The sequence below is a fragment of the Coregonus clupeaformis genome, chromosome 33, assembly GCF_020615455.1.
Source record: "Coregonus clupeaformis isolate EN_2021a chromosome 33, ASM2061545v1, whole genome shotgun sequence".
Classification (NCBI taxonomy): Eukaryota; Metazoa; Chordata; class Actinopteri; order Salmoniformes; family Salmonidae; genus Coregonus; species Coregonus clupeaformis.
Window position 1 is genome coordinate 29413153 of NC_059224.1, and position 26836 is coordinate 29439988.

General features: G+C 42.7%; 1 protein-coding gene across 1 annotated transcript; it reads left to right on the forward strand.

The window, feature by feature from the left end:
• The first annotated feature begins 241 nt into the window (after nt 1-241).
• On the forward strand, nt 242-25584 carry LOC121548965 (probable E3 ubiquitin-protein ligase RNF217). Its single transcript, XM_041860660.1, has 6 exons — nt 242-1440; nt 18600-18821; nt 19157-19321; nt 20272-20473; nt 23144-23215; nt 24426-25584. Exons 1-6 carry the CDS (start codon nt 529-531, stop codon nt 24500-24502), a joined length of 1650 nt encoding a protein of 549 aa, XP_041716594.1. The 5' UTR covers nt 242-528; the 3' UTR covers nt 24503-25584.
• Nucleotides 25585-26836: the final 1252 nt, after the last annotated feature.

The window sequence follows — 26836 nt, forward strand, 5'->3', positions numbered from 1 at the left end:
GAAGGTATTATAATCTGACCAAATATGGATATTATAATTGGAATACCGTAATTTTCTCCATATATTTCTCAATTTGTGTAATAAAAATGTTGCCCTTTATGATTTCTTGCATCAGGTGCGTCCATAGATTAGGTGCGCCCTTTGTGCTCAATTGCGCGTATATTACAGATCATACAGTGCCAGATTGTTTCTACCTTGGTTGGAGGTAGCCTGTCGCTGGGCAGGCAAGGATCGCCCAGACTGCACTATCAATTTTTTTTTTTTTTAAACGTCATAGATGAATATGTATCTCACCTTCCTGCTTATTTTTGATTGACAAGTGCGCTGCTGTTTGCCACAGCTAAAGAGCCGGCGCGCGCATAGGTTGGATGAAGTCAAACAGCTACCACGTTACGGATTTATTTTTTCCCACACGCAGACCCGGAAGCAGAAATACAGACTTGGGCTTTGTTTTGTTTTGTTAGTATCTGGACTGGAGTTAGAGGGGAAACGGCAGCGTGTGCATGGTCGGGGAGTTATACCTTGGGAATGGAAGATGAACACATTTCTCTCAATGTTTATAAGTGTAGAATGCCTAGTTTTGTCAGCAGTTATGACGAAGAGACAGTCTGTAATCCATCAGAAGTTTTTGATAAAGTTGAGACATCAGGCACAGATTTTATTCAAGATGCCAGGGAAACAAAGATCCGAACACCAGACGGGGTATCGGAGACTCACAAACACAGGGTTGAGAGAACGGGTTGTAAAGAAAATGTTGAAGGATACAGTTTCAGAAAACCGACTGCAGTGGATATTTTGAGGAATTTCGGGACGACGAGATCCCCTACGAATTTCAATAACAATTCAGCAGATGACCAAAAAGATCCAGAGGATGCCATGGTAGACATTGTTTTAAATGAACGAATTGATTGTGTGGACCTTGAAAAGTCAAGTGGCAGTGAAACGAAGGGTGGAAAAGAGCAAATCGCAGATCACACAGAGGGATTAACGTCATCCGATTTGGATGAAGTTGATGTAACAGATTCTGACGAAATTTGTGAAAGTAGCAGGGCTGACGACGATTTCGTACAGTTGAAGGAACATGTTTACTGTACCGTATACTGTATTGCAAACGATAACTACAGGAAACCGGCTGACAATACCGGAGAACACCAATATAATGGGGCGATAACTCCGTCAACAACAAACGTCGCCACAGAGCCAGCCACGGATTTGCAGCAGCAGAGCGATTTAGAACTAGGCCACCCCTCTGTCCCCGAGCCATACACCCTATCGAACCTGATTGATCCTAGAACTCTGAACAACTTTTACAACGGGGATTACAATGTATCAATTGTCTTGACCTGTCGCATCTGTCTGGACGACAAGTACATAAAGCCTCTACATTGTTGCAAGAAGGCTGTCTGCGAGGAATGCCTGAAGAGATACATCAGTTCACAGGTATAAACCTGGCATCACAGTTCACTGAAGGCTGTCTCCAGCATCACATGTTTTCTATGTCAAGCCTTTTGGATAAAGTGTGTGTGTGTGTGTGTGTGTGTGTGTGTGTGTGCTCAATAGACACAGGGTAAATCCGCACCCCTTTTGATTTGAACGAAACCTCCATACATATTTACCCATTGTAGAAGTGCTAAGAGAAAGTCACTTTTTGGACCTGAATGCCAAAACATTCAAGAGATAAAGGTGCTGAAAGGTGACCCATTGTGCATACCAGACTATACCATGAGACATCCATGTCTTCATCACTGGAAAAGATAAACGTTTGAGATTGATATAATTTAAAGGCTTACAGTGTTGTCAAAATGTTCTGATTTCTGGAGAGAAAAAAAGCTTTTAACATCAATTATCTAAAAACGCATAAACTCCGATTTGTTTTTTTCATATTCGCATATGTTGTAGCTTAGACCCTATTTTACATCATCAAAGGTTTTTGTGTTGTTCCCGCCATCGGTTATACAATATACACAATATATGCTCTTGAGTACAGGGTGGGTGTCATGTTTTAGCTGATAAATGTACTAAAATGGGAATAAAATAGACATTTCAAATGGTACCACAAAGATGGTTGGAGGTCCACACATCAGATAATGTTGACTTAAATGGGAATATCTGTTGTTTTAAATTATACCGTCAATCCTCCATAGGAAACAGTTTGAAATCACACACCATATAGCCCAGGGGCCTTAGAAATGCCTTCATAAGAACTCTAAAGATGTATTTTCTAAAGTTGCCACCCCACCCCAAACCTTGTCGTTGTTGTTTTGTATATTGTATATTTTAACATTGTATTATATTAAGTGTTTTGCTAGTTTAGGATTTTACTATTTGATAATTATATATGATTGGTGTTATGATTGTAAATTGGTTTACAATTCAGTCTATGACTGCAAGAAACCAATAAAACCTACTACTACCTTAAAAATGAATTTTTATTTAAACCCCTTTTTTTTTCAAGAAATAATAAAGTAGTTTGACAACACTTTGTAAGCTTTTAAATTATATCAATATCATCCGTTTATTTTCCAGTGATAAAGACGGATGTCTCATGGAATGGTGGGGTATGCAAAATGAGGGAACTTTAATAACCTTTATCTCCTGAAAGTTTTGTTTAATACCTCTAAAAGTAGTTGGGGGAGGGTACTAAGCTAACATATGTAATTGTTTTAAGATGGTCATACCATGGATCTATTTAGCTGTTTGATTTGGAATTTTAGGACCCATTTAGGTATCAACAAATTATTTGATAAAATATTGAATTTGGCCTTTACTACTATAGCCCATAGAAATGCATTGAATAGGTGTCCCAAAAAAAATCTGAAGGAATAAGGTTTTGAAGTGTCAGTCCTATATCTATGAGATATAAGAAAGCTCAGGAAGTATTTTAGATTTTTTTTGGACACCTATTTAACCCCTTATTTTTGTTTGCACAAAACTACCTCCAAACTTCCATTGGTTTGTATGGGTTACATTCAGACGAGTCCCGTGACACTTACTAGCTCAAACGGTTCAGACGCTACAGACAGAAGTTGGCACATCAGCGTTACCAACTTCAGACAAGTCCCGTGACACTTGTGGGAGTTGTAGAGCAAAACGTAGACCACCATCGTGTTCGTGGGAGTCTCCCCTTTCAATAGAGTGGTCATAATTGGCCAAACCGTTCGGACGCTTTTCGGGATGTCTCATGGTCTGACAAACACCGCTGTAGCTCGGCCACCTTCCAGATTGGATTGAGACGCAGCCCATGCAATAAATCTGTATCTGCGAGCTGTCGGCTAGAGCGCAGGTGCCAAGACCAGAGTAGGCACATTTGCTATTTAACGCAACAGTTTTTGTGACGAAACTATTGGTAGAGTTGAAAATGCGATAGAAACACATTAAACTTTACATTTTTATTCGGTATATGAAAACTTAAGGGAAGCATTACATTTTATGTGCACTACGTCATCACGCACTGATTTTTATCTGCAAAAATTCTGTTTGGTGGAAACACACCACTGGTGGGAAAATGCACATATTTTCTTTATGCAGAAATTAGAATATTCCCATGAAAACCTGTCGCCAATTGGATGGAAACGTAGCTAGTGACACAGAAAAAGATAGGGCCTATACATATTCAAACAAGCCTGGCACTTGTAGGCCTACCTGTTGTGATTATTTTAGGTTTTCACAACACACATGTATGTTTACACTCATTGGATTTGCTTTGGGTCTTTGAGACCCTCCCCAGCTCATTGGCATGTCAATAGCGTATCCAGGTGCAGATGTTGTGGTCTGTAGACATTTGGCTGGCTATGTCTTACTGTATATCCAATGGGAGCGTTGGTCCATGTGCTCAGACTAGTTACCACGAGGACGAACACCTGCTGGGGCAGTCTGCTGGGAGAGCACTGGGGTCTAGTATTACACAGAGGTAGACCCAGTCAAATGGTCTGTCTCCTGCTGCAGCCTGGAAGATAGACAAGTCATTGGAATGTAGGCTAGTATAGTGATAAATGAACCGGTTGAACAATTTCCCATCTTAGTATTAGTATTAGGCCTATGTGTCAGTATTTTGGTGGGCTGCTTGGCGAGAAGGGATGGAAGGAATATCCTATTGTGTTGTAACAGTGCTGCCTCAGCCTGCCTGCCTCGGCCATTGTTTTCCTTGTTTAGGGAAGTAATGTGCTTGCTGAACTTACTGGCTCCTCACGTAAGGAACAATCTGCAACAGCGCTGTGCTGTGGAATCCAACAGGATAACTAACTCTGTGCTACTGAGTGTAAAGTGAAGGGATATACTAGTCATTTCCCAGAGCATGCATCAGTGTCCCTGTCTATCCTTGAATAACGTGTGGGATGACTGTGATATGGTATACAACGTTTCTATGGACGGCTAACACAGATAACCAGTGTGTGGTGTCTGTGGTTGATTTGCATGGATATGGACGCTTTAGAAAAACAAGTGTGACTAAAGAAATTGCGACGTCAGTGAAGGCACTGACTGCCTGCGAAATGGCTTTGTTGGCTGAGTGTTGTGGGTGTGCTGTCTTTCCTCACGGCTGATGGCAGCAGCGGAGGTAGGGGTGGAGACAGAGTTGTGTGTGTGTGTGGCTGTAATTGATAGCCTAAGCCAGGAGTCCCCCCAAAAAAAATCGCGACCCCACCATGTAAAAAAAAAAAAAAAAAAAGAAAGTGAAGTGATCAACGGCCAATGTTTACTTTTTTAATTGTGGCTATGACAGTCTACAAATCAGTCTGACAGTATTTCAATCTGAAGACAGAATGGTTTGAAGTGACTGAAATGCATCAGAAAGGTATCGGGAAGTTCGGAAGATCATCCGGCAATAATTTTGTATGATCTTTTGTGTAGAAAAGATCATCATTGATGATGTTAATTTTCCCCAGTCTGTTTTAGTGCCTGCTCACTAGGCAAAAACGTCATTTCAACCCCCAAAATCTGTGATGACGTTGAATCAATGTGCAAAAACTGATTGGATTTGCAAAAAGTAATTAACATAAGGGCATTTCATATTTTTTTTGCCCACATTTTTACATAAATCCAATGACATGGTGAAATTTGTTGGATTTGTTAGTTGACAACTTCAACCAAATGTATACAAAAATAACACATATAAACGCAACATGCAACACTTGGGAGCCAGGCACACCCACTGGGGAGCCAGGCCCAGCCAATCAGAATTAGTTTTTCCCCACAAAAGGGCTTTAATACAGACAGAAATACTCCTCAGTTTCATCAGCTATCTGGATGGCTGGTCTCAGACGATCCCGCAGGTGAAGAAGCCGGATGTGGAGGGCCTGGGCTGGCGTGGTTACACGTGGTCTGTGGTTGTGAGGCCGGTTGGAAGTACTGCCAAATTCTCTAAAACGACGTTTTAAGCCTCGGCTTAGGGTAGAGAAATTAACATTCAATTATCTGGCAACAGCTCTGGTGGACATTCCTGCAGTCAGCATGCCAATTGCACACTCTCAACACTTTTGACGTCTGTGGCATTGTGTTGTGTGACAAAACTGCACATTTTAGAGTGGCCTTTGATTGTCCCCAGCACAAGGTGCACCTGTGTAATGATCATGCTGTTTAATCAGCTTCTTGATATGCCACACCTGTCAGGTGGATGGATTATCTTGGCAAAGGAGAAATGCTCACTAACAGGGATGTAAACAAATTTGTGCACAAAATATGAGAGAAATAAGCTTTTTGTGCATATGTAAAATATCTAGAATACATGAAGCTTGGGACCAACACTTTTTCATGTTGCGTTTATATTTCTGTTCAGTATAAATCAAAACTAGACGTTGAACTGGGTGGTCTTGTCCTCTCTGTTCTAATGGGTCCTGCGTGGCTTATTGGCATTTTAGAGGGAAATAGGAGACACATACGTGTTCCTGAGAGTCTTATCTTTCAGTGATAGGGTCATAATATTTTGTAGCTTAAACCGTTCAAAAGATTGAGCCACATTTGTATGAAGAAAACAGACATCTAGCGGCTACTGGAGGTTACTGGCGTAACCCTGGTTCTATGAACAAAGTGCGATTATTATGATGTATTTTTTCAGAGTTTCAAATCAGGCGACCCCACATGGGGCTGCGACCCCTAGCTTGGGAAACGCTGGCCTAATCACAGAGCTCTGGCCCTGTAGCACCTAATGAAATCACATTGCTCTCCCACGAGAGGCTGTGTGCTGCTGTGTGTTCTCTCTGAAGACAATGTCAGGGATCTTGTTATTGTCATCATGTAGCATCAGATTGCAGACAGTTCCTTGACTCTCAAATCCAATTTAGGTCAGGATTTAGGTCAGGTCAGGATAGGGACTGATACAGCACAAGGTCATTTCCATGTAAAAGGACCCATGTGCGCCAACATATGAAGTTCAAAGGAGCATATCAAATTGGGTGTCAAATTAAAGCTAAGAGTATATTTTTGGGAAATGAAGGCATAGATACATTTTTCAACCATTTTCCATTAAAAAAAATTTGGCATAAGCAAAGGTTTTGATTTCTGGATAAACAGAAGGAAAAGGGGTCTTAGAAAACATCTACCAGAAAAAGTCTTAAAAGGTATCAGAAATAAATAAAAACACAATAATGTTGACGTAAAGACCCCTGCCAACTAATATCAACACTTATATTTAGTTTTGGAGAAATTGTTTACCTTCTGTAAGTTTAAGAAATGTTGCCTTGTGCCTTGAATTCCGTTACCAAAAACCCACATATTTAAAGGTGCTACATAGGATTTTTTTGCATTTCTGCATTGTAATTTCAGAAATAGTGGGACGATAGTGTTTCAAAGTATCACTTACGCGCCAGTGTTGTGATTGGCTGGGATATTCGCCTATTGATTTCTCCTGCTGGAGCGGCATCTGTTGTCAAAATGGGAAAGCTGTTTTGACTTTGTGGTTATCTGGTGGAAATCGGGTAAAACGGCCAATGTAGAAATCGCTCTGTCATTTCCTGGTTGCAAAAATTATACACTGTTCATTCAATTTCTGTTTATGTGAGAAAGCAAGCACCTAATATTGTAGGGAATCATTGTACAATCTACATTTCTGTGAAATATATTTTCAATAACAAGGCTCAAGCGCGAGTCTCTGCCATGTTACGGGGAAATGGGGGGAGGTGGGAGGGGGGAGATTTTGTTTTTAATGCAGCCTAGTGCTATTGCAATTCACCTAGCTTCCACATACTGTAGGGGAGAAATTCTGAGAAATTCTAGGTGTAGCACCTTTAAGATATTTTCTAATTTCTCTCCCTCATGAGGAGGGAGGATAACTAAGTTCACAGAAGTAACAAGTAATAGTAGACCTACCAATTAGTTATAGTGATTTTGCTGATATCAAATTTGTTTATGAATTATTAAGTGATTAAAACTCGTAATTATATTACCAAATTGTTAACGGAATTACTGCAACTGAATTGGCTACAATGGGAAATCATAATTGTCACAAACTACAGTTGGGTCACCTGCTACTGTTGTCCCTACTCTACTGTGCTCTGCTTTGCTGCACTGTGAAGTCCAAACTTATGAAACATGAGGAGAATAACGTTCATATCCATAATTATGCATTTCTGTGTAGTACAGATCAGGGACCCATGATGTAATTCCGTTACCGGAATTCCGTTACCTGGTGTAAATCCATTTCACTTACTGTAGTTCAATAACCAAAATAGATTTTTTTCAAACTTAAGGTGCTACAGTATGTCATAGCTGACACCCCATTCTTTCTGTAGACATCTTTGACATCTTAAATCGGAGCAGATATTTACAGTGCCTTCAGAAAGTATTCACCCCCTTTGACTTATTCCACATTTTGTTGTGTTACAGCCTGAATTTTCAAATGGATTAAATTGAGATTTTGTGTCCTTGGCCTACACATAATACCCTATAATGTCAAAGTAGAATTATGTTTTTAGACATTTTTATTAATTAATTAAAAGGGAAAAGCTGAAATGTCTTTGGTCAATAAGTATTCAATCCCTTTGTTATGGCAAGCCTAAATAAGTTCAGGAGTAAGAATTTCCATAACAGTCACATAAGTTGCATGGACTCAATCTGTGTGCAATAGTAATGTTTAACATGATTTTTGAATGACTACCTCATCTTTGTACCCCACAAATACAATTATCTGTAAGGTCCTTCAGTTGAGCAGTGAACTTCAGACACAGATTCAACCACAAAGACCAGGGAGGTTTTACAATGCCTCGCAAAGAAGGGCACCTATTGGTAGATGGGTAGAAATACTAGAAAGCAGATATTGAATATCCCTTTGAGCATGGTGAAGTTATTCATTACACTTTGGATGGTGTATCAATACACCCAGTCACTAGAAAGATAAAGGTGTCCTTCCTAACTCAGTTGCCGGAGAGGAAGGAAACTGCTCATGGATTTCACCATGAAGCCAATGGTGACTTTAAAACAGTTACAGAGTTGAATGGCTGTGATAGGAGAAAATTGAGGATGGATCAACAACATTGTAGTTACTCCACAATACTAACCTAAATGACAGAGTGAAAAGAAGGATGCCTGTACAGAATAAAAGTATTCCAAAGCAATCATCCTGTTTGCAATAAGGCTCTCAAGTAAAACTGCAAAAAATGTGGCAAAGAAATTATGTCCTGAATACAAAGTGTAATGTTTGGGGCAAATCCAACACAACACATCACTGAGTACCACTCTTCATATTTTCAAGCATGTTGGTGGCTGCATCATGTTATGGGTATGCTTGTCATCGGCAAGGACTAGGGAGCTTTTTAGGATACAAAGAAATGGAATAGAGCTAGGCACAGGCCAAATCCTAGAGGAAAACCTGGTTCAGTCTACTTTCCAACAGACACTGGGAGACATTCACCTTTCAGCAGGACAATAACCTAAAACACAAGGCCAAATATACGCTGGAGTTGCTTACCAAGACGACATTGAATGTTCCTGAGTTGCTTAGTTACAGTTTTGACTTAAATCGGCTTGAAAATCTATGGCAAGAAAATGGCTGTCTAGTAATGATCAACAACCGACTTGACAGAGCTTGAAGATTAAAAATAATAATAATGTGCAAATATTGTACAATCCAGGTGTGCAAAGCTCTGAGAGACTTACCCAGAAAGACTCACAGCTGTAATCGCTGCCAAAGGTGATTTTAACATGTATTGAGTCAGGGGTGTGAATACTTATGTAAATGAGTTATTTCTGTATTTCATTTTCAATACATTTGCAAAAATGTATCAAAACATGTTTTCACTTTGTCATTATGGGATATTGTGTGTAGATGGGTGAGAGAAAAAAAAGTAATCCATTTTGAATTCAGGCTGTAATTCAACAAAATGTGGAACAAGTCAAGGGGTATGAATACTTTCTGAAGGCACTGTAACAGAGTTTTTGGAAAACATGGTCACATAACCTTAAGGAGATTTTACAGTAATTCGTTACTAAAGTTTGCATCTGCACAGTTCTTCCACAAAATTAGTTTTTGTCAATTTTTCAGTGAAAAATGTTAAAAGTAGTCCTTGTATATAGAGTTGTATGGTTTGTTAAACATTCAAATCAAATCAAATTGTATTTGTCACATGCGCCGAATACAACAGGAGTAGACCTTACAGTGAAATGCTTAATTACAAGCCCTTAACCAACAATGCAGTTTTAAGAAAAATAAGTCTTAATACCATACTGTGTGTTAATTAAAGAGCAGCAGTAAAATAACAGTAGCGAGGCTATATACAGGGGGTACCGGTACAGAGTCAATGTGCAGGGGCACAGGTTAATTGAGGTAATATGTACAGTACCAGTCAAAAGTTTGGACACACCTACTCATTCCAGTTTTTATTTTTTGTACTATTTTCTACATTGTAGAATAATAGTGAAGACATCAAAACTATGAAATAACACATATGGAATCATGTAGTAACCAAAAAAGGATTAAACAAATTTGAGATTCTTCAAAGTTGCCACCCTTTGCCTTGATTACAGCTTTGCACACTCTTGGCATTCTCTTAACCAGCTTCATGAGGTAGTCACCTGGAATGCATTTCAATTAACAGGTGTGCCTTGTTAAAAGTGAATTTGTGGAATTTATTTCCTTCTTAATGCATTTGAGCCAATCAGTTGTGTTGTGACAAGGTAGTGATGGTATACAGAAGATAGCCCTATTTGGTAAAATACCAAGTCCATATTATGGCAAGAACAGCTCAAATAAGCAAAGAGAAACGACAGTCCATCATTACTTTAAGACATGAAGGTCAGTCAATCTGGAAAATTTCAAGAACTTAGAAAGTTTCTTCAAGTGCAGTCGCAAAAACCATCAAGAGCTATGATGAAACAGGCTCTCATGAGGACCGCCACAGGAAAGGAAGACCCAGTTACATCTGCTGCCGAGGGTAAGTTCATTAGAGTTACCAGCCTCACCAATTGCAGCCCAAATAAATGCTTCACAGAGTACAAGTAACAGACACATCTCAACATCAACTGTTCAGAGGAGACTGTGTGAATCAGGCCTTCATGGTTGAATTGCTGCAAAGAAACCACTACTAAAGGACACCAATAATAAGAAGAGGCTTGCTTGGGCCAAGAAACACAAGCAATGGACATTAGACAGGTGGAAATCTGTCCTTTGGTCTGGAGTCCAAATTTGAGATTTTTGGTTCCATCCGCCGTGTTTTTGTGAGACGCATAGTAGGTGAACGGATGATCTCCGCATGTGTGGTTCCCACCGTGAAGCATGGAGGAGGAGGTGTGGGGGTGCTTTGCTGGTGAAACTGTCTGTGATTTATTTAGAATTCAAGGCACACTTAAACAGCATGGCTACCACAGCATTCTGCAGCGATACGCCATCCCATCTGGTTTGCGCTTAGTGGGACTATCATTTGTTTTTCAACAGGACTGTTTAAGGGCTATTGTACCAAGAAGGAGAGTGATGGAGTGCTGCATCAGATGACCTGGTCTCCACAATCACCCGACCTCAACCCAATTGAGATGGTTTGGGATGAGTTGGACCGCAGAGTGAATGAAAAGCAGCCAACAAGTGCTCTGCATATGTGGGAAGTCCTTCAAGACTGTTGGAAAAGCATTCCAGGTGAAGCTGGTTGAGAGAATGCCAAGAATGTGCAAAGCTGTCATCAAGGCAAAGGCTGGCTACTTTGAAGAATCTAAAATATATTTTGATTTGTTGAACAGTTTTTTGGTCACTACATGATTCCATATGTGTTATTTCATAGTTTTGAATGAGTAGGTGTGTCCAAACTTTTGACTGGTACTGTACATGTAGGTAGAGTTAAAGTGACTATGCATAGATAATAAACAGAGAGTAGCAGCAGCGTAAAAGGGGGGCTGGTGTGGGGGGGGAGAACAATGTAAATAGTCCGGGTAGCCATTTGGTTAGCTGTTCAGGAGTCTTATGGCTTGGGGGTAGAAGCTGTTAAGAAGCCTTTTGGACCTAGACTTGGCACTCCGGTACCGCTTGCCGTGCGGTAGCAGAGAGAACAGCCTATGACCAGGGTGGCTGGAGTCTTCGACAATTTTTAGGGTCTTCCTCTGACACCGCCTGGTATAGAGGTCCTGGATGGCAGGAAGCTTGGCCCCAATGATGTACTGTGCCGTACGCACTACCTCTGTAGTGCCTTGTGGTCGGAGGCCGAGCAGTTGCCATACCAGGCAGTGATGCAACCAGTCAGGATGCTCTCGATGGTGCAGCTGTAGAACTTTTTGAGAATCTGAGGATCAAATGGCAGACATTTTAAAGTGAAAAAAACTGAGTCAAAGCATAATTCTGTTACCGTCGAATTCCTCCATGTTCACATGGGCTTCTTTAGGGATGAATAGGCAAATTCAATTGTTTCCAAGCTGTAATGAGCAGGCTGAGGGTTTCAGGGGCAGCAGCACAGTCATCCTGTCCAACCTTAGTTTCTGTGGTTTCCTGCTGCTGCTGCTCATAGTGATGTTATTATGCTGTAATAGCTGTATAATTGAAAATGTGCCCAATTGAGTTGGCACTGTATGGACATTGTTGTGTCTAATGGATGTACTTGGGGAATGACAGGGCCTTTTGTTCTACTGTTAGGGTGTGTCTTGGGTTCTTTGGTTTTGGCAGTTTTGAATCTGCTAGTGCTAACCTGTAAAACCTGTCTGTTGAAATGGTTCTCCTGCGTCAAACAAACTGTAATGTCTGTTACAGTACATTAACACATTAAACACAGTGACGTCAACTGCTTGCTTCATAAAGTGGCAGTGTCTGTCATGCCTAATGCATTTCAGTGCATTAAACCCTGATTTAGAGGATTTGCTGTTGGCTCTCTTAGGCTCAAATGCTCTCACACTTGTGCACTGGTTTCTAAGCGTTTCCAGTGACCTGTATACAGTACATTCTACGAGTCAAAGAGTTTCAAGCATTCCTTGCTTTGTGTGAGTTCTATGGATCCTATGAACTCTAAGCACAGTTTAGGCTTAGTTGCTTTCCAAAACTTGTCCAATGATTGGTCAAAGTTTTCTGTCTCAACCGATGTGGGCTTGAAGTACGCACCTACCAGCTCTTGAGTCCTACAGTGTATTTTCTTCTCCCTATTTTTGGAGGAGTTCTGAAGGCTTCTTTGTCTGTAATGATTAAAACTGTCATTGCTTTTAATGTCTGTATTCGTATTCCTGTTAGGGTGATGTCTGGTCTGATGATAAAAGGCTGCATGTCTTCCAGTCTGATATGAATAGGCTGTGTGCTCTGGTCTGAATTCCTGTGATGCTGCCAGACCAGAGGGAAGGAAATACATGACTATCAATCTCCTCACCATGTCTTGGGTGCAAAAAGGCACTGTATTTTAAAAAGCCTAATTTAAATGGCTAATTCTTCATATAATAGAGCCACACGCATGTCCTTAGTTCATCCTTGCTTTCTGAGCACTGTCACAGTCGAGCCATGTATTGTCAACTTCTGACTCAAGGACATGTTTTTTTCCTTTTGGTTGATTACAACATATCATTACTTCCTGTTTCCTTTGATTAAGGGGCATGTTATTATTGCCTCTCCATCTTTATGCTGTAGAGGAAACTCCTATCAGGCTTAGTCTGTCTAATTGTGTTAAATAAAGATGCCTCAATGAATCTCTATGAGATGAGGCTGATAAGTAGTTGTGTGCCGGTCAGTCTTTGACGATTGCAATGTTCTGACCTTCTGCCAGGATCAAGGAAGGATGTTATCCTGCCCTCTAGATCCGGTGTGATGCCACATGTCTCTATCCTGTCCCTCACACTGCCTCAGAGTCCTTACATATACATTTTGATATCGTCTGAGCTCGGCGTACCACTGGTTTGTCATCCCTGTCAGAGAATATGAAGACTTTCCTCTCAGTACATATCACCGTATTGCAGATGCTACATGACACATTGTTATTCGCTTGGCTTTTTGCATAGTTATATAATAGTATCCCTAACATCCTATTATGACTAACACGGACAGTATAACATTGGTAGGAGACGTGCCTGATTCACCAAAGCTGTGATCAAACCGACACTGAACGTTTGAGTATCTGTAGATTCACGTCAGCATCACAAATCATTTTATGAGCATAGATGAAGTGTAACATACCATAAGGAGGTTTAGAGGGAGCCACCCTAGGTAGGATCCATTGTGTTGCTTCTTGCTGCCCATTATCATGGCGTTACCAGCCTTATCTTGTGTCACTCCTCTACCAAAGCTGGTTCCACCGGCTCAGGCTGAACACTATGGACAGATGTGTGTGTGTGTGAGCGAGGGCAAGTGAGAGATAGTGTGTGTATGAGAAAGATACCTCTAGCTCAGGGCACACAGAGGCCCGGGGGGTCGCCTGAGGACAGAAGCATTCTGCCTAATAAAGTTAATCTGCTCCTCTGGTCATTAGTGAAATCAGGGCTAAAATTAGACCTAATAAAGGGATGAAAACGCACTCCCGGAGATCGCTCATTAATATCTGTGAGGCTGTGGTGGACTACAGTTTCTCCTCTGCTCACATGTGTTTGGCTCTTTAGCAGCAGGGCAGTTATGCTAGGTGTATTAACACACAGCACTAGACCACTGATGTTATGCCTTGGTGAAATCCAGGGGCACACTGCTCTTGGAGGGGAAGGGAGATGTTATAGGCCTATATATTTTTCACACCTTGACACTGCTCCAGTGTCCCTGCTGTGTTGGCTGTCAGGGTCACAGGCCTGGTTGATGGGTGTAGAGGTGGGCTCCAGGGTCGCCCAGGGTACTCCTTCACACCCTCGTCACACCTTCACAGGTGGCGACTCTCTTACTGACTGTCTCGTCTCATCAGCGTCACAGCCTAGCTAGTCCTAAGCCTGTGACCTTGTCTGTGCAGCTTTAGCCGATAGTTGGGACTACCCACATATTTACTTCCTTTTATTTACACACACAGTAGTTATTAGTGATGGGGGAAAATATTTCTACAGTCACATTTTGCAATATCATTTTTAGATGATATTATATAAATTTTTGACTCCAAGTATTGATTTGTAAAAAATAAATAAAAAAGTGCTACTGTAGGTAGCGTTAGCTAGCGCTAGTCGGTCAAAACTCTGGTATTTTTCTTCCTATAGCTTGTTCTCCATCTTCTTTTTAAATAGTGAGCCAACATGTTTTCAGCACTTTTATTTCCATGACTGATCAAAACTCATTTTCTCATGGCTCTCTCTTGTCCCTCTGCAGCAGATACAGTGGGGAGAACAAGTATTTGATACTCTGCCGATTTTGCAGGTTTTCCTACTTACAAAGCATGTAGAGGTCTGTCATTTTTATCATAGGTACACTTCAACTGTGAGAGACGGAATCCAGAAAATCACATTGTATGATTTTTAAGTAATTCATTTGCATTTTATTGCATGACATAAGTATTTGATCACCTACCAACCAGTAAGAATTCCGGCTCTCACAGACCTGTTAGTTTTTCTTTAAGAAGCCCTCCTGTTCTCCACTCATTACCTGTATTAACTGCACCTGTTTGAACTCGTTACCTGTATAAAAGACACCTGTCCACACACTCAATCAAACAGACTCCAACTTCTCCACAATGGCCAAGACCAGAGAGCTGTGTAAGGACATCAGGGATACAATTGTAGACCTGCACAAGGCTGGGATGGGCTACAGGACAATAGGCAAGCAGCTTGGTGAGAAGGCAACAACTGTTGGCGCAATTATTAGAAAATGGAAGAAGTTCAAGATGACGGTCAATCACCCTCGGTCTGGGGCTCCATGCAAGATCTCACCTCGTGGGGCATCAATGATCATGAGGAAGGTGAGGGATCAGCCCAGAACTACACGGCAGGACCTGGTCAATGACCTGAAGAGAGCTGGGACCACAGTCTCAAAGAAAACCATTAGTAACACACTACGCCGTCATGGATTAAAATCCTGCAGCGCACGCAAGGTCCCCCTGCTCAAGCCAGCGCATGTCCAGGCCCGTCTGAAGTTTGCCAATGACCATCTGGATGATCCAGAGGAGGAATGGGAGAAGGTCATGTGGTCTGATGAGACAAAAATATAGCTTTTTGGTCTAAACTCCACTCGCCGTGTTTGGAGGAAGAAGAAGGATGAGTACAACCCCAAGAACACCATCCCAACCATGAAGCATGGAGGTGGAAACATCATTCTTTGGGGATGCTTTTCTGCAAAGGGGACAGGACGACTGCACTGTATTGAGGGGAGGATGGATGGGGCCATCCAGAGATTATGTCTCTCACAGTTGAAGAGTACCTATGATTAAAATTACAGACCTCTACATGCTTTGTAAGTAGGAAAACCTGCAAAATCGGCAGTGTATCAAATACTTGTTCTCCCCACTGTATATTACATTTACATTTACGTCATTTAGCAGACGCTCTTATCCAGAGCGACTTACAAATTGGTGCATTCACCTTATAGCCAGTGGGATAACCACTTTACACATTTTTTTTTTTTTTGGGGGGGGTAGAAGGATTACTTTATCCTATCCCAGGTGTTCCTTAAAGAGGTGGGGTTTCAAATGTCTCCGGAAGGTGGTGAGTGACTCCGCTGTCCTGGCGTCGTGAGGGAGCTTGTTCCACCATTGGGGTGCCAGAGCAGCGAACAGTTTTGACTGGGCTGAGCGGGAACTGTGCTTCAGCAGAGGTAGGGGAGCCAGCAGGCCAGAGGTGGATGAACGCAATGCCCTCGTTTGGGTGTAGGGACTGATCAGAGCCTGAAGGTACGGAAGTGCCGTTCCCCTCACAGCTCCGTAGGCAAGCACCATGGTCTTGTAGCAGATGCGAGCTTCAACTGGAAGCCAGTGTAGTGTGCGGAGGAGCGGGGTGACGTGAGAGAACTTATATGGTGAGTAATATGTTTGGGACATCTAATCGCAATACAATCGTAGTATCGAATCACAATACATATTGTATCGGCACCTAAGTATCGTGATAATATCGTATCGTGAGGTCCCTGGTAATTCCCAGCCCCAGTAGATACGTGTATTATGCTGGTGGCCATATCGGGTTAGTTACAATAGGCTAGACATATTATTAGAGGAACCAAGCCTGAAATTAATAAATACAGTTATCAGCTAATACAGGTTATTTTGTCTGGACTGAAGTCAAATGGAGGTCCCCACTCCACAGGAGTTGGCTGATTTCATAGTTCTGGGAAAGAACAGAGTGTATTATTGATATCCCACTGTCTACCCAGATTATCAACTCAGTTGCACTGTGACTGCTCTTTCTAGGAGAGGTTTCGATCAGCTACCTCTAAACAACAGTCTGTGTGTTATTATCACTTTAGGCCTACCTAGTTCTGATCACCAACCTCTCATGTAATAACACATGTGAGCTCATTGGGCAACAATGGCTGAACTTCTGCTGCAGTGCACTGAGCAACCCCAGAGCAGAACAGAGTACACAGCCTGGCCCTGAGGAACTGAGCTGAGTGCAGGGCCAGTAACAAGGCCCATAGGCCCAGAGGCCAGACTGCAGGGCATTACCCCAGAGCTGTGCTGCGTCACTCTCTAGTCCAGGGGTAGGTTACAAAATTCAGTTGTGGGCCGTTTTTTGTCGGAACAGATGGTTGGGGGGGGGGGGGTCGGAACATAATTATAATAATTTGTACACTGCAAATTGACCACAATAAGGCCAAAAATAGATTGTATTTGAAAATAACAATTTTTTCATAACTTGATTACATGATATTATTATGTCTCTTTTTTATATGTGGGAATACTAGGGAACAGATTTCCTAAATTGAACTAATTTTTAGCTGAATTCCTGGTGATTTTACAGTGTATTTTGACAAACATTTATTTTTTATTTTTTTATGATATTTTTTCAAACTTAAAACTCATGTCAGTTTTGGCCCGCGGGCCGCCTGTTGCCGACCCCTGCTCTAGTCTCTACTCAGTCTACTGTATGGACATGTACTACAGGCCTAGCCGGCAGGGGATTACTCAGATCAGATCAGCAGTACTGTGGACTAATCCTCTGGGAGGCCTGGGTCTGGCCTGCCCTTCTGTCTGCACCATGCCCTAGGTGGTAGTGTGAGGAGGCTAAGACTCTCACTGAGACCTTGTACTAGGCCCTTCTTCCTCTGTTGTTTTCCACAGTTGTAGTAGTAAGTCGCTACTGTTGTTCATGGAAGCCTTCCAGCTTCACCCAGGAAGTCCTAGTCTGACACCACGTCACGTGAACAATGTGGGTGAAATGAAATCTTATTGATGCCAGAGATCTCTCCTCTCTCCCTGCTCTACTCCTGCCTCTGGGAACCAGTAAAGGTCACAGATCCTAAAGAAATTCTCACACACACAGTATTTCTGTTATAAGGGTATTAGGGTAACAATGAATTTTGCCTTATGTCAGTTAGCCTACAGTACCAGCCAGGCCATGTATACTGAGTGTATAAACATTAGGAACACCTGCTCTTTCCATGACATAGACTAACCAGGTGAATCCAGGTGAAAGCTATGATCCCTTATAGATGTCACCTGTTAAATCCACTTCAGTCAGTGTAGCTGAAGGGGAGGAGACAGGTTAAAGAAGGATTTTGAAGCCTTGAGACATGGATTGTGTATGTGTGCCATTCAGAGGGTGAATGGGCAAGACAAAAGATGTAAGTGCCTTAGAATGGGGTATGGTAGTAGGTGCCAGGTGCACCGGTTTGAGGGTGTCAAGAACGGCAACGCTGCTGGGTTTTTCACGCTCAACAGTTCCTGTGTGTGTCAAGAATGGTCCACCACCCAAATAACATCCAGCCAACTTGACACAACATGGGCCAGCATCCATGTGGAACGCTTTCGACACATGCCCCAACGATTTGAGGCTGTTCTGAGGGCAAAAGGGGGTGCAACGCAATATTAGTTAGGTGTTCTTAATGTTTTGTACACTCAGTATATGTTCTGTATTGTATGTACACTGTAGTGTTTGCTTTGTTTACCCTTAATCTACATAACACATTATGCAATCCATTAGCTTAATGTATTGACAATATTTTATAACCGGATCTACGGCCAATAGCATTGTGTATGTGTTTGCATGTAACTTATGACCACTGTCCATTCAATAGTTGATCCTAATTTGTCATACAGCATTCTGTAGAGTAGATCATGAACCACGTCTCTCGTCATTGATCCCTGTGTAATGTCTGTCTCCCCCAGGTCAGGGTGGGCAGAGCGGACATCGTGTGCCCCATCACGGAGTGCAGTGGTTACCTGGAGGAAAGCCTGGTGGTGTCCCATCTGGGCATCGAGGAAGTGGCTAAATACAAGTACTTCCTGGAGTTGAGCCGGGTCGACTCCAGCACCAAACCCTGTCCCCAGTGCAGCCAGTTCATCTCGCTGAAAGGACGCACCCCCAGTAGGGCAGAGTACAAATACAAGGTGAGAGAGAGGGCCTATAATGTTCTGAGATCAGATATTAAACAGAAGGACTGAGCCCAAGTAAAAGTACAGGGCCTCTGCTGTTTCTAATATGCACCATGATATTATACAGTAATAATAAGAAAATATCTGAATTATGTATGTCTTTCTGAAGAATGCATATAATCTGACCATGTGGAATGCTTTGGGAAACGCTTAGGTTCCTTAAATCGTCGACAATGTGCATCATTGTGCATCATTAATGATGGAGGCTTTTAGTCCATGCAGACAGGCACATCTATGCACTACTGTATGCCGTGCATCTAGCCAATCACATGTCTGTGTCCTCTCTGCAGATCCAGTGCACCAAGTGCCAGTTTGTGTGGTGTTTCAAGTGCCACGCCCCCTGGCATGATGGTCTGAAGTGCCATGAATACAGGAAGGGGGACAAGCTGCTGCGTCACTGGGCCAGTGTCATCGAGCACGGCCAGAGGAACGCCCAGAAGTGCCCCCGCTGCAAAGTGAGTGACAGGGCCAGGAGAGTTTACAAAAATAGCAAACCTTGCTACTTGAGGAAGATTGAGGTCGACAGTTTTGCAGCAAAACAATGATAATGTTAGGCCTCCTCACATGGTCATAAAGGGTGTTCTCTTGACTAGGAAGGTGGTGATTAAAGTGAGCAAACACAGCCAGTCCTGTATCCCAGCAAAACCTGCTAATTGTGTTTAAGGAATCTCAAGAGAGGACCGACAGTTCTCCAGCTCTTTATGTCCACATAAGGTTATTAGAGATGTATTTTTCAGGAGTTCTACAGCCATGTATCCTCAGTGCATGTTCTCTCTCTCAGAGCTTCAGACACAGGGTTAGGAAAGAGAGAGAGAGAGATATTGTTCTTGTCTTCGTCTCTCTAGTCCACTTGTAACAATGGCTGGAAATGAAGCATTCCAGGAAGTCATAAGACCGAGCCCTGGTCAGAAAGCCAATACCAAATTAGATTTAGTGAGCCACGTCAGTTATTTGTTTCATAAACAGTGAGAGGCCTTTTGGAGAGCAACAACAGCAAACACAACACAGCACTGGAGGGATCCATCACTGATGTGTGGGCTGCTAGCTAGCTGTCTGTCCATGGCAGCACTCTCCTCTCAATGTACTGTCAGTCAGCATGAGTCAGGGAGAGGGGTTGAGTGATGCTCAGATATCGGGACAAAATGTTTCATTATTTTACCTTAAAACAAACCAAAACACTTTGTCCACCACACAGCTTGAAGTATAGGCTACAGCCTGTGTTTTATATTCTGAAAAGACCTTCGCTGAGCTAACTGATAATCTCGTAATTGCTACATATTCTCAGAGTTATTAATTTGTGCAGAAGTTAGGATCTCACTTTAAACGAACAACAACTTATAAAGGCTTTATAGATGGAGCATTCATGAAGTCATATGCCGCTCACTGATGATGTCACTCTCCCCAGATCCACATCCAGAGGACGGAGGGCTGCGATCACATGAACTGCACCCAGTGCAACACCAACTTCTGCTACCGCTGTGGGGAGAAGTACCGCCACCTGCGATTCTTCGGGGATCACACATCCAACCTCAGCGTGTTCGGCTGCAAGTACCGCTACCTCCCTGAGAAGCCCCACCTCCGCCGGCTGGTCCGGGGGTCCGTGTGTGGTGAGTCTACCCAGCCTAAGCCCTTGCCCCAGAGACCCTTAAAGCCTTCATAGAGGGGACACATTGGGTTTCACTAAGTTATTACCTGTTACCTTTTATGGTTATTATTATTAGGTAAGCAAGCAATCAGTAGCCTCTGAAAATATGGCTGTATATAGTGGGGAGAACAAGTATTTGATACACTGCCGATTTTGCAGGTTTTCCTACTTACAAAGCATGTAGAGGTCTGTCATTTTTATCATAGGTACACTTCAACTGTTGTTGCATGACATAAGTATTTGATCACCTACCAACCAGTAAGAATTCCGGCTCTCACAGACCTGTTAGTTTTTCTTTAAGAAGCCCTCCTGTTCTCCATTCATTACCTGTATTAACTGCACCTGTTTGAACTCGTTACCTGTATAAAAGACACCTGTCCACACACTCAATCAAACAGACTCCAACCTCTCCACAATGGCCAAGACCAGAGAGCTGTGTAAGGACATCAGGGATCAAATTGTAGACCTGCACAAGGCTGGGATGGGCTACAGGACAATAGGCAAGCAGCTTGGTGGGAAGGCAACAACTGTTGGCGCAATTATTAGAAAATGGAAGAAGGTCAAGATGACAGTCAATCGCCCTCGGTCTGGGGCTCCATGCAAGATCTCACCTCGTGGGGCATCAATGATCATGAGTAAGGTGAGGGATCAGCCCAGAACTACACGGCAGGACCTGGTCAATGACCTGAAGAGAGCTGGGACCACAGCCTGAAAGAAAACCATTAGTAACACACTACGCCGTCATGGATTAATATCCTGCAGCGCACGCAAGGTCCCCCTGCTCAAGCCAGCGCATGTCCAGGCCCGTCTGAAGTTTGCCAATGACCATCTGGATGATCCAGAGGAGGAATGGGAGAAGGTCATGTGGTCTGATGAGACAAAAATAGAGCTTTTTGGTCTAAACTCCACTCGCCGTGTTTGGAGGAAGAAGAAGGATGAGTACAACCCCAAGAACACCATCCCAACCGTGAAGCATGGAGGTGGAAACATCATTCTTTGGGGATGCTTTTCTGCAAAGGGGACAGGACGACTGCACCATATTGAGGGGAGGATGGAAGGGGCCATGTATCGCGAGATCTTGGCCAACAACCTCCTTCCCTCAGTAAGAGCATTGAAGATGGGTCGTGGCTGGGTCTTCCAGCATGACAACGACCCGAAAACACACAGCCAGGGCAACTAAGGAGTGGCTCCGTAAGAAGCATCTCAAGGTCCTGGAGTGGCCTAGCCAGTCTCCAGACCTGAACCCAATAGAAAATCTTTGGAGGGAGCTGAAAGTCCGTATTGCCCAGCGACAGCCCCGAAAACCTGAAGGATCTGGAGAAGGTCTGTATGGAGGAGTGGGCCAAAATCCCTGCTGCAGTGTGTGCAAACCTGGTCAAGACCTACAGGAAACGTATGATCTCTGTAATTGCAAACAAAGGTTTCTGTACCAGATATTAAGTTCTGCTTTTCTGATGTATCAAATACTTATGTCATGCAATAATATGCAAATTAATTACTTAAAAATCATACAATGTGATTTTCTGGATTTTTGTTTTAGATTCCATCTCTCACAGTTGAAGTGTACCTATGATAAAAATTACAGACCTCTACATGCTTTGTAAGTAGGAAAACCTGCAAAATCGGCAGTGTATCAAATACTTGTTCTCCCCACTGTATATAGGCCCTCAAGTGCTGTTAAAAATATGCTCTGATTAGCAATTGTAATTTTTAGGCCTTATGCATGACTGCTGAATGTAGTTATGACACTTCCCGTGACTTTCCTACTTGGTCTCTGTGATCAGACTCAGAGAGATAGATAGGCAGGCAGGCAGGGGTGACGAGGAAACTTCAATTACCATGTGGGTGGCCTTTCATCTTCTTAATCAAATCCCGCTGCTTATGAATAATTCACACAATAATGAAGATGATCAAAACAGCATGGACTAGCTTGATGCTGCTGATATGACTCTTTCATAACCCGTTTTCACAATACGGTTACTGCCTATGCTAAAAGTTTGCATTGTTGTCACGGCTCTGAAGTCAGAACAATAACGGTGTACTGTAGTAGCGACCACAGTGGTTTGCATGACCCTTATCAGCAGAACGTCCTTATCTGAGGTTACGCGTGTCTCTGTGACCCTGCCTGAAGTGTCTGAATAGTGAACAGCTCTCCTGAGAGATGCAGTAGTTCTCTGAGAGGTGTTCTGACTGCAACTCTGTCTGTCGTTCCCCCAGGGCCTCAGGCAGTGTGGCGTGTAGTGGCATGCAGGGCCTCAGCTGTTGCTCCCTGAGTGGGGTTAGCTAAAGTTAGTCAGAGGCCAGCAGGCTGCCAATGGAAACATCTGACACATGGTTGACGGTGGGCTAATGTGGCCCTCAGAGGGTCTCCAACACCCCCCTCTACCTTCTATTAAAGCACTATCACGTCTCCCATTCTATTGTTTTGACAGCCTTGCCAATGTTTCCCCAATATGCAGCCGCCATACTACAAATACATATTTTTGTTTTTTTATTAGGAAGACCCCATCCAAATAGCACACGGAGGTGCTATTCCAAACTGCCCTGTCCTCCCCATGCATTTTCATGTATGTACTTGTCCTGACCCCTTATGAACATTTGTGTTGTCTCTTCTGTCTCCCTCCCATTCCAGTATGTAAAGTGGTGGTGGCCCCTGTTGTCATAGTCCTGGTGATGGCGGTTGGAGCATTATCCCTGGTCATAGGTAAGCACTGCTACATCCTGTTATAATCCTGAAGAAAACATGAAACATTAGATAACCAGTGGTGCTTTAAAGATATAATCTAAAATGTGTTACTTTCTCTTGGGTCAGGTAGGTACATGTAGTGTGACTCGGCTTGTTCAGTGGCTGTGGTGTGCTGGCGAGGGCCACCTTTGTCTTGGTGTAAACAGATAGAAGCGGCAAAGTGTCTGCTTGTTCAGATAGCTCTGCTACACTGGGCGATGGGAGGATGACACACTGATATAAAGCTGTTGACAGTCACTTGTTAATCCCACTCACAAATGTGACCGACCACCTCGATTCGGTCTGATGTTGCAACATTTTAAATGCTGTTTTTACATTGGATAAAAGTAGAGACTCAAAGCTACAAAATGGTATATCATACACTGAAGTTGAGGAACAACGGGAAAGTAATTGACTTTGAAAGTTGATAGACTTGTAACCCCACTTTTGAGAAAATGGCCCTTGAATGTTTTGGTGCTGGAGAACTCTTCCTTGTCTACACACATTCAGCATCGTTCACACCTCTTAAGCCTTAGCCCCACCCATCTCTTTAAGGATTCACATGTGAGGCCATGTGCTAAACAGAGTGTGTACGGTAGTATAGTAAACAACCAAAGATTTCAAAAACTCCCGGTAGAAATACACTTTATCTAGTCCTTGGCCTATATCCTAGTCTGACTTTGGTGCAAGTCATGTTGTTCTTCACATTACCTACTCTGGTAAACACACACTATATCAAATAAAATCAAAGTTTATTTGTCACATGCACAGGATACAGAAGGTGTAAATGGTACAATGAAATGGTTACTTGCATATTTGCATAGTAGCAATAACAAAAACAGAAAGTGTCCAGATAAAAAATATTGTACACTGAACAAAAATATAAAAGCAACATGTGAAGTGTTGGTCCCATGTTTCATGAGCTGAAATAAACACACAAAAAGCTTATTTCTCTCAATTTTGTGCACAAATTAGTTTACATCCTTGTTAGTGAGCATATCTTCTTTGCCAGGTGTGGCATATCAAGAAGCTGATTAAACAGCTTGATTATTACACAAGGCCACTTCCTTGTGATAGTTGTCACTTCATTTGCATGCATTAACTGTCAGTCATTTCACTGAGCTTAGTGCCTGCTCTATATTAACCCGCCTGTTCTCTCCTGCTCTGCTCTGCTCCGCTCTCTCCTCAGGCCTCGTGGCCTTCCCTATCTACTACATCTGTAAGAAAAGACGGAAGCGCACCCAGGGGACAGGCCGCTGGCTCTGAGCTGACGACCACGGCAGTGTGGTCAGGACCCTGCTCCAGAGACGGGACCCAGGGAGGGGACACAGGGTTGGGGAGGGGTACTCCCAACACGCCCCACCAGTTTCCAGCCCCAGCCTGAGAAGAACCATGCTTTATAGTGGGCTCCTCTCTCTACTGCATGTCTACCACAACACTGTCTGTGGCTCCTCCTCCAGCCTGTGGATCTGAAGGCTCACAGAGAACACAGAGCAGTCTACTACTGTTCCGCCCCATTAGTGACCAGGAATGCTGAGGAGAGGTACAGCCTCTGGTATCGAGAGGTCAATCAATTTGTTTTAGAATGGTTTGAGGTTATTTAATTAATGGTTTTTAGTACTGTCGTTTATTGTTTTTTTTTGGCCTCATATAGCATGGATAGTGAAACGAAAACACATTGGATAGAATGGGAAAGAGTCACTCAAGATGTGTGGGTGAGTCTTTTCACCATTCTATAGGTTACGCGTACAGTAGAATGGCTTTTGCGGACCCTGAGAACCTGCATATTTCAGGGATTGTATTGTGGTGCATACATAGATAGTTACAACACAACAAGCAATTGAGTTCTCATTGTTAATGTCCAATCCCTAACTGTGCCCTGTAAGTGGTGCTTGTGTTTCAGTGAGATTCTGCCTCCATTTCATGCACACACACGTTCAGCCGCTTCCACCCCTGCCAACCCCAGAGTGCTGTGCCCACACACACAAACAAACACACAGGTATTTGCATCGTCAACTAAATGCATTTAAGTATTTTTCATTGTGAAAAACAATGGGGACAGCACTGTTGAAATAACTGCTGTTTGATGCCTAGTAATCATTTATCATTAATCTCATCCCATTTTGCAAAGTAGGGTTTACCCTATCTCTGTTTTGCTAAGTGTTCTATTGTCCTAAATGTAAATGATGCAGACAAATGTGGTCCAATTTAAGGAATGGGAGACATGATGACCTGGATGCAAGTCTGAGTGTTCACAGACAATAACCGAAAAAGTGCTTCAGGTGCTGCAATATATTTATTTGTTTTAAAAATCTACAATACCAGTCAAAAGTTTGGACACACCTACTCATTCAAGGGTTTTTCTTTATTTTTACTATTTTTTACATTGTTGAATAATAGTGAAGACATCAAAACTATGAAATAACACATATGTAATCATTTAGTATGCAAAAAAGTGTTAAACAAATCTAAACATATTTGAGATTCTTCAAATAGCCAACCTTTGCCTTGATGACAGCTTTACACACTCTTGGCATTCTCTCAACCAGCTTAATGAGATAGTCACCTGGAATGCATTTCAATTAACTGGTGTGCCTTGTTAAAAGTTAATTTGTTGAATTTCATTCCTTCTTAATGCGTTTGAGCCAATCAGTTGTGTTGTGACAAGGTAGGGGGTATACAGGAGATAGCCCTATTTGGTAAAAGACCCAAGTCCATATTATGGCAAGAACAGCTCAAATAAGCAAAGAGAAACGACAGTCCATCATTACTTTAAGACATGAAGGTCAGTCAATACGGAACATTTAAAGAACTTTGAAAGTTTCTTCAAGTGCAGTCGCAAAAACCTTCAAGCGCTATGATGAAACTGGCTCTCATGAGGACCGCCACAGGAATGGAAGACCCAGAGTTACCTCTGCTGCAGAGAATAAGTTCATTAGAGTTACCAGCCTCAGAAATTGCAGCCCAAATAAATGCTTCACAGAGTTCAAGTAACAGACACATCTCAACATCAACTGTTCAGAGGAGACTGTGTGAATCAGGCCTTCATGGTAGAAATGTTGCAAAGAAACCACTACTAAAGGACACCAATAATAAGAAGAGACTTTCTTCGGCCAATAAACACGAGCAATGGACATTAGACTGGTGGAAATTTGTCCTTTGGTCTGGAGTACAAATTGGAGTTTTTTGGTTCCAACCGCGGTGATTTTGTGAGACGCAGTGTGGGTGAATGGATGATCTCCGCATGTGTATTTCCCACCGTAAAGCATGGAGGAAGAGGTGTTATGATGTGGGAGTGCTTTGCTGGTGACACTGACTGTGATTTATTTAGAATTCAAGGCACACTTAACCAGCATAGCTACCACCGCGTTCTGCAGCGATACGCCATCCCATCTGGTTTGGGCTTAGTGGGACTATCATTTGTTTTTCAACAGGACAATGATCCAACACACCTCCAGGCTGTGTAAGGGCTATTTTACCAAGAAGGAGAATGATGGAGTGATGCATCAGATGACCTGGCCTCCACAATCCCCCGACCTCAACCCAATTGAGATGGTTTGGGATGAGTCGGACCGCAGAGAGAAGGAAAAGCAACCAACA